This window comes from Ochotona curzoniae, unplaced genomic scaffold (assembly GCF_017591425.1).
Source record: "Ochotona curzoniae isolate NIBS_2020 unplaced genomic scaffold, NIBS_Ocur_1.0 contig_908, whole genome shotgun sequence".
Classification (NCBI taxonomy): Eukaryota; Metazoa; Chordata; class Mammalia; order Lagomorpha; family Ochotonidae; genus Ochotona; species Ochotona curzoniae.
The window spans coordinates 14,616,570-14,636,314 of NW_024466607.1; the positions used below are offsets into that span (position 1 = coordinate 14,616,570).

General features: G+C 42.8%; 2 protein-coding genes across 2 annotated transcripts in view; both read right to left on the reverse strand.

Moving 5' to 3' along the window:
- The window catches only part of MAP4 (microtubule associated protein 4), a 104,143-nt gene that overhangs the window by 16,980 nt on the left and 67,418 nt on the right, over positions 1–19,745 (reverse strand). The window contains 6 exon segments of the mRNA XM_040994382.1: positions 7,021–7,071; positions 9,087–12,321; positions 12,323–12,339; positions 13,959–14,078; positions 14,670–15,881; positions 17,845–17,979. Of these exon segments, the coding sequence (XP_040850316.1) occupies positions 7,021–7,071; positions 9,087–12,321; positions 12,323–12,339; positions 13,959–14,078; positions 14,670–15,881; positions 17,845–17,979 (4,770 nt within the window).
- LOC121165668 lies at positions 1,256–3,622 on the reverse strand. Its single transcript, XM_040994386.1, has one exon. The coding sequence runs from the start codon at positions 3,218–3,220 to the stop codon at positions 1,697–1,699; it is 1,524 nt and encodes a 507-aa protein (XP_040850320.1). The 5' UTR covers positions 3,221–3,622; the 3' UTR covers positions 1,256–1,696.

The window sequence follows — 19,745 nt, forward strand, 5'->3', positions numbered from 1 at the left end:
TCAGCTGTTGCGGCCACTTGGGGAGTGAATCAGCAGATGCAAGATCTTCCTCTCTGTCTCTCCTCTCTGTATATCTGACTTTGCAATAAAAATTAATAAATAAATTTTTTAAAAAAAATCAGTTTTTCTGAGTATTAGCTTCTTTCTTTGCAAATACCTACCTAATAAGAATACCCTATTAAAGACTCATTGCCATTGTTTAGCCTAACAGTTTGCACCTTATTTAAGCCTTTGCTTACAGGAGACCCTTTGTGTGAAAGGTCTGCTTTCACCTTAGCATACTAGTTTTCCAAGGCTCAGCTCAAATACCACCTCTTTGAAAACATTATTGTGAGTCACAATCTTCCCTCCTGTCACCCCCTCCCATCTCGTCTACCATAAACTGCTTGAGGACAAGAATAATTCACAATGTCTAGTTGGTGACTGGCAAATGGGAGGCATGATGAATGGGCAAACCTTTAGATAGTTTTATCTGCACACTCTTTAGCATGCAGTATTTAAACACTGACTGGTGAATGGATGAGCTGATACATCGGTCAGCTGGGACTCTTTTTGATAAGCAGGAATTTCTGCTAAGGTACACTGAAAGTCTTCCTGCACTACCACCTTGAAAGTACGTCGTGCTGCACTGGGCCACTGAGCAGCTCACAACTTGCCAGAGTCAGAGAGAACAAGAGACGAAGACAACTGCATTTCTGTGGTCCTGGAGTCCTAAGCATCAGGAAGGAACTGCGTGATGTTTTCCTACCCATTTCCATTTGCAAACAGGAGTTCTGTTCCACTTACTGTGCTAGAAAATATTGCTTTTTATTATCAAAGAAAGAGAGTACAATCTTCAGAGAAATGTGCTGAAAGGAATGACTATCAGAGGAAACAGGATTCAAGTGAAAAAGTCATAATTTTTGGCAAACAAAATATATTTACACCCTTGTTAAAAAGTTTGTGAATGATGCCCCTTTGTGCTCACTGTGGACAACAAGCTTCTTTAGATCCCAACAATAAGAACTACTGGGGGATGGGGAAGAAAAGAAAAGGCCAGGAAGAAAGACACAGACGGTGGCGGGCACAAAGACGGCCACACTTGCTGTTTATTAGGGGAAAGTCTTTCCTCCCACGTCTGCTTTCCCTTTTTTTTTCTCCCCACAAATCCTCCCAAAACACGTAAAAGAGAAAACCAGCAGCAATACTGGGTCAAACATTTAGAAAAGAAATGTAAATAATCAGCTGGAGATACCTCTTTTCAATTTGAACAAAATGAAGCATTCTCAAAAGCAAAATGGAAACGAGGGCTTCCACAGCTTGTGTAAGAACGACAGCTGGGCCAGTGCTCACACAGCCATTGTGAAGCTACACAGGGACCGTTTTGTGACTGGATGATTTAGAGCTCAGCAGTCACCCAGTTCACACGAATGGGAAGCTCAGGGTGGGATCATACGGGTGAAGTGGGCATGTGACATGAGGTCAAGTAAGGAAGGGGCTTTCACTTGTATGCCCACCACTTTCTGATGCCAACTCACATGCACTCCAGTCAGCCCTCACCCTCTGTCCACACTGTCAAGTCAGCTCGACCCAGCCAGATTCACTCTGTTCTGCTCCCTTACTCCCAGCAAGATTCCAATATAACGGAAAAAGCTTTCCCCCAGCTGTCACAGACTCCAACAGCAATAAGCTGCCTAACTCTCCTGCCGGTAATCCATCACACTGCTCCCTTTCTTGCTGTCTGCTTATTCCCAAGGGAAGCAAAATTTAGAAACATACCATCACGTGGGCTCTCTTCACACAGGAGGGATGGTGTACTCTGGGTTGCAGTGACCTCAATTTCTTTCTTCCCTGCCAGAGCCGACTGTCCTGGCTGTTTCTCACTTCCCTGGCAGGCTTGGGGGCATGAATCAATTTTTGTTGCACTAAAACCTTCCTGTTCCTTTTCCTTGCTGCTTGCTTCAGGAATCTGCTCTAGCTTAGTTTGGAGATACAAGCCAGTGGCACCGAATTCCTTCTTCCCAGGGCTGCTGCTGCTGCTGTTCAAGTGGGTCAACTCTTCTCTTTTCTTGGCTGCAGAGTCTTCGCAGATCAAAGGAGGTATCTCGGTAGCAGACAAGACGGACGGCTCTGAGGGGCTCAGTCTGGGGACAGCTGGCTGTTCTTCCGCCACTGTCATGGAGCGCCTTACAGCAGGGGCTCCCAGGTTCCTGGGCAGAGGACTTGGTACTGGGCCACTAGTAGGAGGCGATAGGCCAGAGGGAAACTCTTCTCGGGCAGGAAGTTCAGGGTACTTATCTGTAAGGTTGACAGCTTGGGGAACTGAAAGGTGAGAACACTCAGACAAAGCCCTGCGCATTGCCTTTTTCTGCTGAGGGGCTTGGTGAATCACAGTCCCCTCTTCAGTAGAACTCAGCTTCTCCAGTTCCTTATCATGGCCTCTGACGGGCAAGCCTGCATTCAAACACTCCTGGGAGAGCGCCAGCATTGTGCTGCGGGGGGAAGCAGGAGGGGAAGGCTCAGATGTAGGGTCTGGGGGGCCTATGGCCACCACTAGTGGGGACTCACATGCAAGTCGTCCCGTAATATCATCTGCCACCCCAATCACTGTGCAGCCAGGGATGATGCCATTCTCCTTTCCTAGAGTTGCCTCCTTTGATCCCGGAGCCACAGGATGAAAGTTGGGGTTCCAAACAGTGGTTTCCTGATCTTCGGCAAACCCAGTGGGGATATCAGTGGTTCCAGGGCAATCCAGATCTGGCTGGCTCTTGGTTTCTACCCCATTTCCCCCTGCCACTTCCCCCTGAATTGGATTGGCTTTGTTTTTGTCTGGCTCTTGTGTGAGTTCCGGATGGAACTCGGCTGCCTTCTGGTGCACCGAGTTACCCTTCGAGGGATGCCAGTTTTCTGAAATCACATACCTGCTCTCAAGGTGACCTGAAGCTGCTTGATACACCTTGTCCTGTACTTCACTGCTGAGCTCTTTGTCTCTCTTGCCTTCAAAAAAGCAGAGCTTATTCTGCTCCAGGAAGCTGGCATTCTTCACAACCCCATCTTTCAGCTGCCCGTCCATGCTGACACTCAGCCCGATTTCATTCAGCTTTCCCTCTGTCCTCTGCCACTCGAATCCAGCTTGATGCATTTCTTTTAGGGAGTCCATTTGGCACTGTGCAGGCTTGCCCTGACAGAGCTGGCTGCTCGCGGCAGTGAGAGAGGCTGGCTGCTCCTCAGACAGCGACATCGTCTCTTTCACTGCTCTCCCCCCACTCGCTCCTGGAGCGCTAACACCACCTACGATCACACAGGGCTTACAGTGACGTCACAAGTCCCCAGTAGTCATGACAAAACCGCATTTCCCCCAACTTTTCTGCTTCTCAAGCAGTTAAGGGTACAGTGTATTTAGTAAAATGAAGAGAAATCAAGTACGAATGAAAAGGAAGGAAACTGCTGCTTTCTGCATAACTAAATAACACTGAAATCTGCAATTTTCTGTTAACTTGCACTTGTTTAGATCTTCAATTTAAAATACAGTACGGTGCCAATCCAGGCACAGAGACAGTAATTATTCCGGCTTTCACTGGCATAGATACATGGTTATCCACACATTTACTTATCTCATATTATGCCTACCTTTCTATATTCGCCCACTCAAAAAACTGTTGTAAAAATAAGCAAGAGTCATTTGCCAAATCCCTAGCTATAACCCATAAATAAAAACAAGGCCAACAAATTTTTGGGAGGAAAAAATCTTCAATGTAGCAATTAAGCAGCTGGTATTCTTTTCTAAGATAAAGCTGTTACAGCAACTTGTCAAATTCACTTGCAAATTGACTAGATGGGGTTCCTAAATCCCAGTGAGGGCCCACCTGGAGCTGTGCATCACGAAAGCGCTTAACACATGGTTCATTTAAAGACTCCGGTGACCAGGGCTTTGGGGATGTGTATTCCAGATATAAAATACGCATGGTACTGGACACTCGTCCAATCACAAAGCACTGAGTCCTCTCCCTGATCTCGGCCCTTTGGCTCCTTGGATGAGCTGGGTCACTGCCTGACCCCATCCATCTCCCTTTTAGCCTACTATTCTCCAAAGCTTGACAACACATAGCAGGTAGCAGGTTGGGGACAGCCATTCACTCTGTTCATCTGTGGCTTGGAGTTCACTTGCTCACCCACCAGAACAAATGTCCCGTTTAACTCATTATGTTCCTTTACTGTCCTGGGCTCATTGCTTAGGAACTGTACATTCAGGACTGTCAGACCCATAAAGCAAAATTCCTAGACAAAGGTTCCCTGTAAGAATGGTCCATTCTCAGAACAAGGCATATTTTTGTAGTCTAGTTGTATGTAGTTCACTAATTTTTTATTAATATAGAATATTGTGAAATATTCTACCAGGAACATTAGGGATGGGGAGCTAGTGTGCAGGCTAAATTGGCTAATCCTTAGCCTGCAAGCACCAGCAGTGTGTATCAGGGTCCTGGCTGCTCCACTTCCCATCCAGCTCCCTGCTTGTGGCCTGGGGAAGCAGTTGAGGATGGCCCAAAGTTTTTGGACCCTGCACCCATGTGGGAGACCTGGAAGAGCTCCAGGCTCCTGGCTTCAGATTGGCGCAACTCCAGGCATTGTGGCCACTTGGGGAACGAGTCATCAGATGGAAAATCTCCCTCCCTCCTCTCTTCCTCCCTCCCCTCCTCCTCCCAATAAATCTGACTCTGCAATAAAAAATAATAAATCTTCTTTTAAAACAAACGGCAAAAATCGCCATAATAGCAGGAATAAAGTCAATTTAAAGCCAGGAGCCAGGAGTTCTGAGTCCACTATACGGGTGCAGGGTCCCAAGGCTTTGGGTCACCATAAGTGGATGATAAATGAGTAGTTGGGATATGAACCAGCACCAAAATGGGATACCAGCATTGTAGAGTGGAAGGACTGGCCTGTTGAGTCACTGTGCAGCCATAACACAATAATTTTTTGATTTTATATGCTTTTTCTGGAGCTGTCCATTTCTGCTAGCTATAAATTGACTCTCTAGAAATATTTGTTTGACAGAAGAATAGATGGATCCTGGTTGCATTCTTTATGCATAACCTTTATCATTAAAACTCTGTTAACTCATCCCAAAGGTTTGCAATCTGGAATGTCCTTTAAGCTTAAGATTTTGAGGTTTTCTTCTACTCTGAGTACAAAGTGCATAGGTGCTTGGGTATCTGATCAGAAGGTGCTTTCTAGGACTCAGACATACAATGACACATCCAATCTCCAGGCCTTGTATAGCAGATTATGCTCTCTGGTCACAGCAGATGTAGTGGCAGATGTTTCTGTTTTAACACTGTGCCTAGAGCTAGTTAACCTGTTCAGGGCTTTGCTTTTGCATTTGTGGCTCTGGTTTCTCTGCATTTTTAGCAGTTACCAAGGCAACATTAGTTTCCTGAACAGACCAACTGTTCATTGTTATTGTCTCTCAAAACAATTCTAATAAATTATCATTATTATCCAAGTCAATAATTTTACTGATTATAGTGACTCATGATGCTCTTTTCTTACAAAACTAGAACGTGGTGTTCTTACAAACTGGTTTCTTACCTAGAATTAAATGATGCACGTATTTACTTAAGAACCTGAGTATGCAAATTGATTTCAAAACCAAAGCCTATAGAATTATAGAAACATTTCTTAGTACATTTAAATCAGAAAGTCACTATTCTGATTTATTTACAAACATTGAAAAACAAATAGAACAAAAATTAAAGATGATCATCTGATCTGTGTGAAGTCACAACATAAACTAGCTTGTTGACAACACATTAACAAGAAAGCTGGAGAAACAGAGGCAGGATTCCACCTCACCATGCTACCACATGGTCTGCAGGCATCCAGAGTGGCAGGCTTACCTACTGTATCAATCTGTCATATCCTTTCCATATATTTTTAAAAGATTTATTTATTTTATTTAGAAAGTCAGATATATAGAGAGGAGGAAAGCCAGAGGAAGATCTTCCATCTGATTACTCATTCCCCCAGTGGCGACAACAGCGGAAGTTCAGCTAATCTGAAGCCAGGAGCCTCTTCTGAGCCTCCCACGCTGGTGCAGGGTCCCCAGGCTTTGGGCCATCCTCGACTATTTCCCCAGGCCAAAAGCAAGGAGCTGGAGGGGAAGTGGAGTTGCCAGGACATGGGAGCCTGGCATGTGCAAGGTGAGGACTTCAGCTGCTAGGCTACCACACTGGGTCCATCCTTTCTGTGTTTTAAGAAAATTACCTGGCAGCACCGAAATAAGAAGCTGTAAGTTATGCATCTTTTCATTTGTTTTCTGATGGCTCCAATGATACTTGTCAGAGGACAAAAGTGAGAGGCAAGAGAATGTGAGGAGACCCACCCCCTTGTAAAGTAGGATAAACAGTAACAGGAGAATTGACTACACAGAATTCCTTCATAGTTAAAGTTGAAATAGTCCTGGCTGCCCCATTTCCTATCAAGCTCCCTGCTAATACACCTGGGAAAGCAGAAGAGTATGGCTCAAGTCCTTGTACCCCTGTACTTATGTGGGAGATCTGGAAGAAGCTCCAGGCTTGTGGCTTCAGATCAGGATAGTTCTGGCAGCTGCAGTCATTTGGAGAATGAATCAATGCCTGGAAGATCTCGCTATCTCACTTCCTATCTTTTTATCTCTGTAACTGCCTTTCAAATAGAAAAAATTTTTAAAGCATGAGTTATTTTAAATAAATGGTAGCTATTTCTTAGTTCTGTTGCACTTATGAGTCCCAATAACTTTCATTATATACCAGTGCAAAGAAAAAACAGAATGAGACAGGAGTAGAAGGAGAGCAATATGGAAGAGAACTTCACAAATTGTACTATCATTAAGACAAGACATCACCAAATGGGTATTTCTCCAGTAGTAAAATAGTAGCAAGTACTAAGATTACAAGTGGATTTTTCATCTGCTGAGCATATTTTATTTATATACAAGGGCCTTGAAACTGTTAGAATTCTGGGTCTATAAATTACTTCAAGTTTCACACCAAGAAAATTTCCTACTGTAAACTGACATTCCCAGCTGCTGGAAGGCAGTTGACGGCCTTAAGCAAACTGAAGAAAAAGAAATTAAGTCAAATTAAAAGGGAAGCCTGGCTTCAGAATAGCAAGGGAAGGGCCTGTCTACAGGGAACCTATCTGAAAATGTCACATCCTTCCAAACACGCATCCTATCACAAAAACAGCCAAGAAGTCCTTTTCTGACAACTTGAGTTCATCCTCCATGAGATACCCCATTAATTTTTCCTGTCTATGATAATCTCTCTAATATGGGAAGGGTTCTTCCAAAAAAGATCCCTTAAACTTAGAAGTTTAAGGTAGAAGAGACTTTACTGATATATACACTTCCTCTACTTCTATATCAGATTCAGATCAGCAAGCGATAATTTGTGTGTAGTACCAACAGTGTCACTGGGCAACAGAAGCACATAAAGCTCTAGGCTACGTATTAAGAACAGCCCCTGAACATGCGAAATACAGACTCTGGGAAATAAAACACTGGGCTCTCAGGAGATCTAGACTTCACTGCATTCAAAACAAACCTCTGAGTCACCACTTATGCACCCCAGCTAGGAAAGTGCAAAGCTACCAAAATAAAAACATTTAATTACTAATCATCAGCTTACATCTGGAAGCATCTGAAACTTCAAGAACAAATAAAGTCTGGGCTTTAGCGTCAGGAAGACCTGGGTTCACACTCAAGCCCTGCCTCTTTACGACCTACGTAACCCTGACTTCCAGAGTCACAATGATCTCATCTATGAAATGAATCACATGCGATTAGCTCCCAGATAATCAGATACATAATCTTCACAATTGATGATAGGTGTTATTGTCTTCATTAATGTCAATAATAATAGTATCTTTACTATCAACACTGAAAACTACAGGTAAGAACATATACTCTCAGAACAAAAGAGAACAAGACAGAAAAAAAAAAAAAAAAGAGTACAAGACATGAGAATCACAGCCAATCTGGGGGCAGCAGAGCTACCATGTATGATACTACCGTATTTGATAATTCTGCCTTGGTATTATGGTTGCTAATAGAAAGAAGACAAAAAGAGAACAGATAAAAAAAAAATCATGCAAATAAAAACCTTCAGCATGCTTAACTCACACAGAAAGTTTGTAACTGGATATAAGTTCACGCAGAGCACAAGTTTTATGCAAAAGAACATGTCCATGAGGAACATGAGCTTAAGACGAGCTTCTCCAGCCTGACTGGCCAGCCAGAGCAAGCACTTTTTTTTTAAAAGAGTTACTGAAGTTAGTAGTTGCATCATGCAAGCTAAGAAGCAGTGGTGGAGAAAATTTCATTTGTAGGTTGTGAAAACCTTGATTAGTTGAACCATTTCATCAACCTCATTCCAATTACTTCACTTACTGGAACTTAAAAAGGAAAAAATTATGAAGGAGTCAACATGGGCACATTTTATGGGCAATTCCATGGACACAGGCAATGTCCAAAACTCTAACCCACAAGCAACTAGTGGCCAATGGATGCAAGCAATGAGCTGATCAAAAAGCATGGCTGCACATCTGAGACGTCATTTTCCTCCAGAAGAAACACACAATTGGTGTCTACCCCTGCTGGTTTGAGGCTACCATTTCCCAATGGAAACCAGATCTTTGACATTTAACACAAAAGCAATCTGGAAACTCAATACACTCAGTACAATACACACTGACCAAACAAACCTCATGTACAAACCAAGAGATGGAATATTTTCTTTCCTCCTATGCGTCCTTTTACCAAACACTCATGAAAATGTGGTTGTAAGCTTTCCTTGTAGGATACAGAACAGTCTGCTAAAAATTCATTGCTTGAAATTCAATTTCCCTAAAACTCAAGGCATGCAACCAAACTACCTGCCTCTATGAGCTAGACACAAGGCATGCCTTGGCCGCAGAAAACATATAAACAGCAGTTATTAGGATATCATGCCAACACATCAGCAATCAAAAGGGATTATTGTCTGGATGCAACCAAGGCACAAACTCCACCGTTTCAATGCTGACTCAAAAGCCACAGTAAGCAAACACATTCCACAATGGCAGGTTCATACCACTGGACTTTCGTTGCTTGGACTTCTCTTGTTCCTGAATTGTAGATTTTGGCAAAGGTGGAGTAAGTCCTCGGGACTTGGTAGGTCTCATGTAACCTTTCATGGGTTCTGTCATTCTTTTACCTTCCTTCTTCTTTTCACTCAGTGTCTTTGGTTCAACTTTTGCAGTCATGTCCTGAGGTGATTCCACACTCTTATCTTTGAGTTCTGAGCACTGACCATCCTTGGAAACAGTCATTCCTAATGTTTCTACCACTTCTGGTGGAGCTTCAACTTCACCAGAGCAAGTATCTGATGGTAGCTCTGAGGTTGGCAAGGAAACATGCTCCAATTCTGTGCTTTCTTTCAATTTGTCCCTTTCACTTTTGGAAGGTGGAAGAGTAACATCCACTTCCTTATTCAAACTATCTGCGTCCTTACAATTTCTATCCTTAGCATTTTGGTCCTCACAAAAACTGAGCTTTTGTCCCTTATTTCCCATTAACTCAGGTTTTTGAACTGCAGTGGGATCTGCTTCGGTCTTATTGTTTCCTGGAAATGTGGAGCAACTGTCCCTGGTGGGATGTGCCTCTGGGACTCTGGCCGTTCCTGGCAGGCTCTGGTCTTCTCTGAGCACTTCAGGAATAAGGTGTTCCTTGTCTTGCTTTGTGACTTTGTCCACTAATTGCTGAGATACCACACTGTGCACTGACTCAGATTCCCCTCCCACATGCCCTTCACCTATCCCTGCTTCATTTTTGATGGGGCCAGCAAGCTCACCTCTATTCTTAAGATAGTGGTCTCCACAACTGTACCCTGTTTCCATAACTGCAGAAAAAGTCAAGGCAATTCCTTTTGCACTTGGTGAGGGGAAAACCGCAGAGACAGGTGTGGGCTTTTCTGGATCTGGGACTCCATCATTGTTGCATCCACTGACTACTAATAATTTGGAACTCTCGTCTGGGGCTTTCTCTTGCCCATCTTTTGCCAAGGTGTCTGGGTGGGAGCTACCTTCCCTTACACCCTGAGCAGTAGCGATGAGCAGTTTTTCACAGGCTGCTGATTCCAGAGCCCCTAGAGGAACTGACTGATTCACTACCCCGACTGCTGTCTGAGGACAGGTAAATGTAATATTTCTATTTTCATCTACATAGCCCATTCCTTCAACTCTGTGGTCCCCTGTGGTTTCCATGGGAACAAGTATTTTTGTTGTATCTATCTTACTCTCTAGAATATGCTTCTGGGGAAAACCATTTTTAATCTTTTTACTTTTTCCATCACTGCTCCTTTTACTTGGTTTATCCACCACTGCAGTATGTTCCTTGGTTGTGTCTGTTTTGCTCTCCTCAGACAGTGCTAAAGGAATAAATTCTGCCCCTTGTATTTGCTCTGGGCAGCTCACATTTGTCTTCTTGGCAGCTGGTTCTGTAACAGCAGAATTCTTAACTGTTGTTACTTTGCCTCCCTCAAGAATGCTAACCTCAACAGAACCAACCTCAACATTTCTATCGATGCTGTCAACCACTGGTGCATGTGAGAACAAAGCATTATGCATTTTTGGGGAAATGTGGTCTAAGTCCTTATTTTTATGGGGAACACCATCAGTGGTATCTCCTCTATTTTTCTCCACCAAAGGTGGGTTGAGGATTTCTTCCCTGCTCTCCATTTTAGCTGACTGTACTGAATAATTATTTTTAAACTTTTTGGTTTTGCCTTCACGGCCTCTCTTCTTAGGCTTTTCAGAAATGCAAGTCAATGTGTCATGATCCATGCAAGGACACTCCTCTTTCTTGCTCTGGTTACTGACACCCTTACCTTCGACTAGCGCTGCTTCTTTTGTCCTAACACAAGAAGCCAGAGTCACACTGGAATCATAATCCAAAGAAGTTAATGGCTTCAATGTGTCTGCCCCTTTAGGGTCAGTGGTCTCCTTAGACTCCCTCATAACCACTGTTTCAGTAAGATCTAACCTGCTCTCTGTTGGTTTTAAAGGGTCTGGGATCTGGGCCTCACTCGGACTCCCAGGGGTCCCTTTATGAGTTGCAGGACCTGGATCATTTGGCACCATGGCGGTCTTTCCATCCTTTTGGCTGTCCAGAAACAGTGGCCGGCCAGGTTTCTCTTTTATCTTGCTGGAATTTGGCTTCACTTTTCCTGAACCTATCCTGCCTTTCCTGCTTTTGCCATCACCCACAATTGTCTTAAATGATTCATTCCCTAACCCAGGGCCCTCAACTAACACCTGGTCTTCTAGCTTCTGAGGTGTAAAGATGCTGATCTCTTCTATTTGCTTGGGAAATGCTTTCTGTTTTTGTCCTTTAATTTCCTCTGTTTCTTTTTGTCTGAAATTCTGTAGGGTAGTCATTTTACTGTCATTATTTCCCTGCTTAAGACTACTTTCTAATTGATTACTTGCTGTCAAAGTGGGAATCCAATCAGATAGTTCTTTTGCTGCTGGGGATTTTGAAACTTCAGCAATAATTTTTTGGTTCGAGATAGGAGAGCCACCTTCTTTGGATCTGGCCTCTACAAGCGTCTCTCTTTTGGGAGCAGAAATTTCTGTCGGGGATTCCTCTAGATGGGGAGGGCTTTGAGCCACAGAAGCCTTCAAGTTGGGCGCCGGCAACGATCTAGTATCTTGGCTTTGCGGAACAGACTTGTCATCTCTGCCCGTATGCTTCAGCCCAAACTTCGGTGGAGAACTGACTGAAGTTTTAAGAGGTTCTTCTGAGGGACATGATGGCACATGGAGACTCTCAGAAACAGAGTCCTCAGGTGCCAGTTTGATTGCTCTGGGGTCAGCTATCCTTGGGCCCAGTGTGACAGACTGGCAAGGGAGAAGAGCAGCCTCTCGTGGGTCGGCTGCAATGCAATGACCCTGAGGGTCATCAGCACCATCATCATCCCAAACCCCCCCAATCCGGGGCTGACCATATCTCTTCTGCTTTGGTTTCTTCTTCTTCTTCTTTACCATCACTGCAGTGTTTTCAATATCCCAGGCCTCCCTGCCAGGATCCCTCTGGGATTCAAGGATGTCACCATGAACACTTCTCCTTTGGTTCCCAGGCTCACCACTGGAAGATGAGCCGGAGACCCAACCCAACTCAGACACAGGGAAGGGGCCCGGCCTAGGATCAAGAGTCTTCCAGGGATGGGAGCCTGCTGGTAGCTCTTGCAGGAGCTTGGCAGGCTTGGGCCGGATGCACCTGCGGCCACTGGGTCTGCACACTTGTTTGGCTTGTGTGGGAGGGGTACCTGCAATACATGAAGTTGGCTAAAATTCCAAACAACAAACTCCTTGTTGTGTTTTTTATTAAAAAAAAAAAACAAAAAACAAAAAAAGAGTCCATTTAGCTACTCACTTAATTGCTACCAGTACGTATACTAGTTTATTTTAAACAGCAGGTTTTTTTAAAAAATGTTTCTCATCTTGAACTGGGATTTTAGTAAATCTTTAGCAAAGACCATCAATTTTGGTAAAAATTATTTCTCGCATATTGTTATAAAATATTTCAAACATTCTAACATATACAATAAGCTTTTATTGGCTGCAAATCTTGTATTTGTAATTATAAATAGGTAAGTAAGCTCCAGTTTTGCAATAATATAAGCTTCTCATGCTTGTCTCTTTTTGGTGACATTTATTGGTTGACTAAATATCTATCTGACTTAATCATACATCTAGTTATCCTAACCAGATCGATTTGGGAAACACACCAGAAGGTTAAAGATATGATTCTTACAAGAAAAGAAAGAACATGAGAAAGTATTTTAGCCAGAGAAAAAATATCATTCCAGAACATCCTACTTTAAAATACACAAATGTGTTAAGATTTCAATGTTCTATTTCAAAATGTACTTCGCAAAAGAGAAATCTACATAATGTGAAGTAAATTAATGAATTTCAGCAAATGAACATCATTGGAAAGTTTCAAGAAATGATCTAGTCCAAGTGTCTGCCTTCAAGTCAACATGATGTAAATGCAAGACTCCTGGAATTGTCTCACCAAACAGCCAGTCTGTTAGGGTTTCTGTCAAGTCCGAACCAATGACCTGGTTTCAAAGAATATTAAAATATTCACACGGAACTTACTGTATTGATTCTGTATCATCCCATGTATTTAAATCCCAATCTTTCTAAATATCTCAGATAAATCATTGTTTTTCTTCAAAAAACTCCTACTCTATAGCATCCCAGGTAGTGATTTTGGCAATCAACAGCTAGTTGGGTGTCATTTTTTACCCTATTTTATGCAATTAGTAGGTAACTTTTGACCTTAAGAATTTATGCTTACGAACTTCTCTTTCCACCTCAGTCATAAGAAGCAGGATACAGCAGCTACAAGTATACCTTAGCCGGGTGTATTTTATATACAAGAAGCATATGACAAGGCATTCATATCCCAATTGTCCGGAAAAGTAAACAGAAAATGAAGTTGATAAGAAAATGCATATATTTCTCATTTACTATTAAAAAGCATCTGATTAGAAAGTTCACTGAATGATAAAAATTCCTAGTTGCAAATTATGGAGCAGTTCATCAAAGTTTAAATTATCTAGTGATTTTGTTAAAATGATGCAGTGGGAACCAAAGATTGCATTTCTAACAAACTCCCAGGCACCACAGATATTGTGGAGCTTTGAACACTCTAATGAGCAAGAATTCAGAGAATATTTGGCCAAGATAGTTATCTTAGAGCTGAGTAAGCCAAGATACGGGCAGTTAACAGGCCTAAGACCTCATAAGAAAGAATAATACACAGGTGGATCAGAATTTAGGCATCCTGAACTGCTGTCATCTAAAAATACATAGTATACCGATTTTCTGGTGAGACAAGATGAAATCGTTCAAAGAAAGAAAACTGATTTCAAAAATTGCTGATCCCAACTTACCTGAGGTCTCCAGAGAAAGTTCAGGAGGTTGACTGCTGAATGGTTTCTTTTGCTCCAATTTCTCCACAGAGTCCCCATCTGTTGGCAAGCTGCACTTTTGGCCCTCAGTGGTGACTGGTTCTAAAGGTAATAAAAATCACAAGTTTCAGAGAAGCACTACTTCAGCTATATTTTCCATTTGTCAGAAACTAGAGGCAGGAGTAGCTCTGGATAAATTCACCTATAGTATGCAACAGAGAGGTAGAAAGGTAACATTTGGAAGGTGTAGGAGGGAAAGTAGAGTTGGGGAAAATTTTTTAAATGAGGAATATAACAAATATTTGCAGTGCAAAGAAGATTAAGTTGATGAGGCAAAAAAGCAGAGAAACAGGATGACATACTTGAGCAGGAAAAAAAGAAACAGATGGGCTCTAAGCAAGAGCAGTTATTAAAACAGGGGCAAAGGCAGTGTGTGGAGACAGACACAAGTACTTGGGCAGATGAGGTAATAGAAGCCAGTGATTGCCCATTTTATCTGAAAGAAAAACAGAAACATAAGCAGGGAATAAGGATGGATAAAGTTTGGGAGGCTGGAAGAGTTGACTACTAGAGTAGCAGAACAAAGAGTCTCAACAGAGTGATGTCTTCACTTTCACCTGGCATGGTGTCTGTCTCAGTCATCGGCAGAAGTAGCGGTGTGACAGAAACATTGGGAACAAGCAGAATCCTTACCTGATGATGTCATGGAAGGAGGTGCAGCTGATGGTCCCACATTCAGGAGGGATTTTATTGGGGAATCCTCACTCATTCCTTCCCCTTTCTTTGTGATCTCCACATCTTCAACGGGAACTGGTGCCACCTCTATTTCTGAGAGCACTGCAGCATCCCTGGTTGGAGTCACACTGTTGGCCAGAGTCACTTCTGGTCCAGAGGAAAGAGACACATCCTTAGCCAGCACTACTTCTGCTTCTGGGGGTAAAGGAAGGCCTTTTGCCATGGCCACCTCTGCTTCCGGAGTCGGAGGCGCTTCTTTGATTGGGGTTTCCTCTTTCCCCAGGGATGGACTCAGACTGGTGACAAGGGTCATTTCTGCTTCTGGAGGCACAGTCACATCCTTGCCTGTGACAGCTTTTGTTTCTTCGGGGGTTGGAGTCATGTCCTTGACTGAGGTTTCTTCTTTTTCCAGGGGAAGCTCAGCATCTTTCATCAAGAATACCTGGGTTTCTGGGGGTGGTGTCAAGTCCCCAGACAGCGTGATTTCCTTATTTGAGGGTATTTCTGGAGATGATACCATTTCTTTATCCACTGCCACTTCTATTTCTGGGAGTAGCTCTCTTTCTTTGAGTGGAGTCATGCCCTCAGCTGGGGTCAAGTCCATTTTTACGGATGGTGCCCTCTGTGTTTCCTTGAACAATGTCACATCCTTGGCTGGGGTGAGCGCTGTTTCATTGGTTAACACAATGTCTTTATCAGAAGCCACCTCTGTTTCTACAGGGAGTACCGTGTCCTTGGAGAAGACCATATCAGATTCATTGGATGGTTGTGCCAGTGTCACTTCTGATTGGACAGGTAGTTCTATATCTTCATTTAATGACATTTCTAATTCTGAGGTTGGTGTCAAGTCCTTGGATGGTGCCATATCCGATTTAGTAAGTAGTTCTGTATCTTTAGCCAATGCTATTTCTGATTCTATGGTTGGTGCCATGTCTTTGGCCAGTACTTCAAATTTAGTGGGTGATTCTGTATCTTCACCCAGTGTCTTCTGTGATTCTGTGGTTGGTGCAATCTCCTCAGCCAAGGCCATTTCTGGTTTTGTGGGTGGTTCCATATCTTTCATCAACGCCATTTCTGTTTCTGTGACTGGTGCCTTGTCAGCAGTCTTCGGTCCAATCGCTATTTCCGATGATTCCTCTGCTGATATTACATGTATCCGCTCAGCCAGCTCTAAAGAAAGTAAATTGGAAATTTAGGACTCATTACTGCCTACTCACTACTTTGCACTTAATATTTTCTTAGAGTATTTAGCTTTTGTGACAAGAGCCTAAGCATAAGGCCTGGTGTGATAGCCTAGTTGCCCTAAAGTCCTTGCTTTGCATACACCAGGACCCCATATGAACGCTGGTTTGTGTTTCAACGACTCCACTTCCCAACCAGCTCCCTGTTTGGGGCCTGGGAAAGCAGTTGAGGACAGCCCAAAGCCTTTGGCCCCTGCACCCATGTGGGAGACCCAGAAGAGGCTCCTGGCTCCTGATAGGCTCAGCTTTGGCTGTTGCAGCTGCCTGGGGAATGAATCATCAGACGGAAGATCTTCCTCTCTGTCTCTCTCCTCCTCTCTGTATATCTGACTTTGTAATGAAAATAAATAAATCTTTAAAAAAAATTTTAAATTGGGCCCGGCGCAGTGGCGCAGTGGTTAAGGTCCTCGCCTTGCACGCCTGGGATCCCATATAGACGCCGGTTCTAATCCCGGCAGCTCCACTTCCCTTCCATCTCTCTGCCTGTGGCCCGGGAAAGCAGTCGAGGACGGCCCAAAGCTTTGGGACCCTGCACCCACGTGGGAGACCCGGAAGAGGCTCCTGGCTTCAGATCGGCCGTTGCGCTCACTTGGGGAGTGAATCATTGGACGGAAGATCTTCCTCTCTGTCTCTCCTCTCTGTATATCAGCCTTTCCAATAAAAAAATAACAAAAATAAATCTTTAAAAAAAAAAAAGCCTAAACATAAACTAAGAATTTGTCTAGTTAAGATACTCTGCCCAGGGGACAGTGACGCAATTAACAGGTGAAGCAGCTGACTGCAGTGCCACCATCTATATGGGAATCACTTATCTTCCCAGCTCCCTACTAATGAGTCTGGGAAAGCAATGGAAGATGGCTCTACTTCTTGGTTCCTAGCTTCAGATCAGTCCAGCTCCAGCCGTTGCAGCTGTCTTGAGAGTGAACAATAGGATGGAAAATCCTTTTCCTTCTGTCTTTCCCTTTCAAGTAAATAAATAAATATGTATTTTTTCTTTTCTCCCACTCTGGGAGTTCTAATTTAATGCCTATAAATATTTATTCTAAAAAAAAAATTACTCTCCTTACTCTCACAGCTCCAACCTTTAGTAAATTAAAATACGTTAAACTGATTTGTTAAGAGGCTATCACTTTCAACTGTGTACATGCACTTGGCTCAACAGCCCAAATAAAAAATGCTTCACATGGGATTACCTGTAACTATGAGAACTGTCTGATCATGCTGTTGGCTGGAGTTCTCTGGCTCTGCTCTTGCTGAAGGAATGCTTGACTCATGGACTGCTACTGTTTTTGCTTTTGCTTAGGTCAACTCCCAATAAATTAGAATTTAAAAAAAAAAAAGGTTTGTTTTTATTGGAAAGGCAGATTTATAGAGAGAAGACGACACAGAAAAAGATTCTCCATTCGCTAGTTTAGTGCCCAAACTTCTGCAATAGCCAAGCTGATTTGATCCGAAGCCAGGAGCTTCTTCCAAGTTTCCTGTATGAGTGCAGGCTGCCAAGACTTTGGGCCGTTCTCAACTGTTTTCCCAGGCTATATGTAGTGAGCAGGATGGCAAGTGGAGCAGCCAGAACTCAAACCAGTGCCCTTATGGGATGCCGGCGTTTGCCACTACAGGATTAGCCAGTGGGGCCATCGCACCAATCTGCAGATGAGTATTTTATCAAATAAGTCAGAATGAAGACTGCACTAAAGGAATATTCTTTGCCCGTTTACCTCAATGTTGCATTTCAACCACGATTTAATTCCTCACACTATAATATCACTGACATAAACACACTGATAGTTCTGAACTTTTTATCTATTGCAAGCTGCTAAAAATATATCTCATAATTTACACTAGTTATTGCTATTACAACCTTGAAGTGATAAACTGAGTTTTTATTAACTTACCTGTTGTTGGCTGCTGTGTTTGTGTAGTGGCTTCTGAGGAAACAAATGATGCTGAGTGTGGAGAGTTGGCAGCCTCCTCAGACCACCCTTGAGGCACAACTGCTTCAGCAGCCAAGACATCACATGGAGACAGACCTAATATTGAAAAATAAGCAAATTTTTCAAATTTAGCCATCATTGGCAAAATATTTAAATCTAAGGACCAATAAAAACTAGGCATTAAAGCCTCAAAGGAAACATTACTGTCAATTTTGAGGTTTTGGCTAATTACTAATTGATAGTATATTATCAACATTCTCTTCTAGAGCCATTAAGCATTGTTACAGACTACCTTTTACAACATATTATAAAGATTCAAACACAACATATTGAGCTCTACCTCGAATACCATGACCAATGTAATACAGTGCATAGTAAGGTACTGTGAGCCTTAATCTTTTCATCAATGACAATAATATCTTGCCAACATTAAAACAAAACTATGTGGAAATGCAAGTTTTAAAGGATCAGAGAAATTCTAACATATATCAAATAATAAATGTCTATAGTATGGACTTAAGTGCTATAGAGTTCAAAAAAGAACCTCAAGGACCAAAAAACATATAAAAGGGTTCAGAAGAGAGAGAAAAACAAATATAGGAGGGGGTATTCAATTTCAATTTCAAGGAAAAACATTTTGAACACTACATAAAGACACGAATAGAACAATAATGTTTCTGGCAGTATGAGATTAATTTGATTAAAACTTCAGAAATTTCATAAAAATTCAAGTAAAAGATATGTTTATTTTAGGGCTGGCTCCATGGCATAGTATGTTAAGCCTGTGGCACAATCATCCAATACAGAAAGCAGTTTGTAACTTGGCTGTTCAACTTCTAATTCAGCTCACTGCTTATGGGCTGGGAAGCCTGTAGAGGATGGCTGAAGTCCTTAAGTCTCGCAGCAATGTGGGCATCCTCAGCGGCTTATAACAGTGGACAGTATACCCAGATGCACACGGAGAATATGGCAGTTCATTTGGAGCCTGCAGAGGACATCTGGTAACCATAGCAGAGGAAAGACGGCAGAACAAATTGGACAACTAACCCTGCCAGGCGAATGACAGCAAATATCTGGGCAAATGGAAACTCTAAGGTGGGCTATGTCAGCCAATGGATCTTGGAAGGATTTCCTCATCTTTGGATCAGCAAGACTGACAGCATCTCAGAACCATGGAAATCACTTGCACAGAACCCTCAAACTTGCTCCACATCAGGGACCCTGGGATGACATTGGATGGCAGTTCCACATCCCTGGGTATTGAGGCAATTTGGGAGGCTGGGTGTGACTTCTCCACTTTTCTGCCCCTTCCCCCGGATAAAGAAGAAAAAGAAAATTTGGATCTACAAAGGTCTCAATCACATTCATTTAATCCTGGATCCTTCTCACCCTAATTAACAATATAAGCATCATCAAAAGTAAAATTAAAAAAATAGAAAGAAAAAGAAAATAGGATTAGGGCCTGGTGCCTTAGCGTAGCAGTTAAAGTCCTCATCTTTAACGTGCCAGGATCCTATATGGGTGTCAGTTCTAATCCTGGCAGCCCTACTTCCAATCTAGCTCCCTGCCTGTGGCCTAGGAAAGCAGTCAAGGATGGCCCAAAGCTTTGGAATCCTGCACCCACGTGGAAGACCTGGAAGAGCTCCTGTTTGCAGATTGGATCAGATGGCCATTGTGGCCAACTGGGGAATAAACCATCAGATGGAAGAGCTTCCTCTCTGTCTTTCCTCCTCTGAAATCTGCCTTTACAATTAAAATAGATAAATAGATAAATAAATAAAAACAGGATTAGAAAATTTGACAAAAATGGATCTTGGCAATTAAGGCAGAGAAATTCTGAAATAAAAAGTGAGCAGGGGGTC

Bases quoted from the DNA above. Each gene is read 5' to 3' on its own strand.
- LOC121165668 (XM_040994386.1), bottom strand. From the start codon at position 3,220: ATGTCGCTGTCTGAGGAGCAGCCAGCCTCTCTCACTGCCGCGAGCAGC.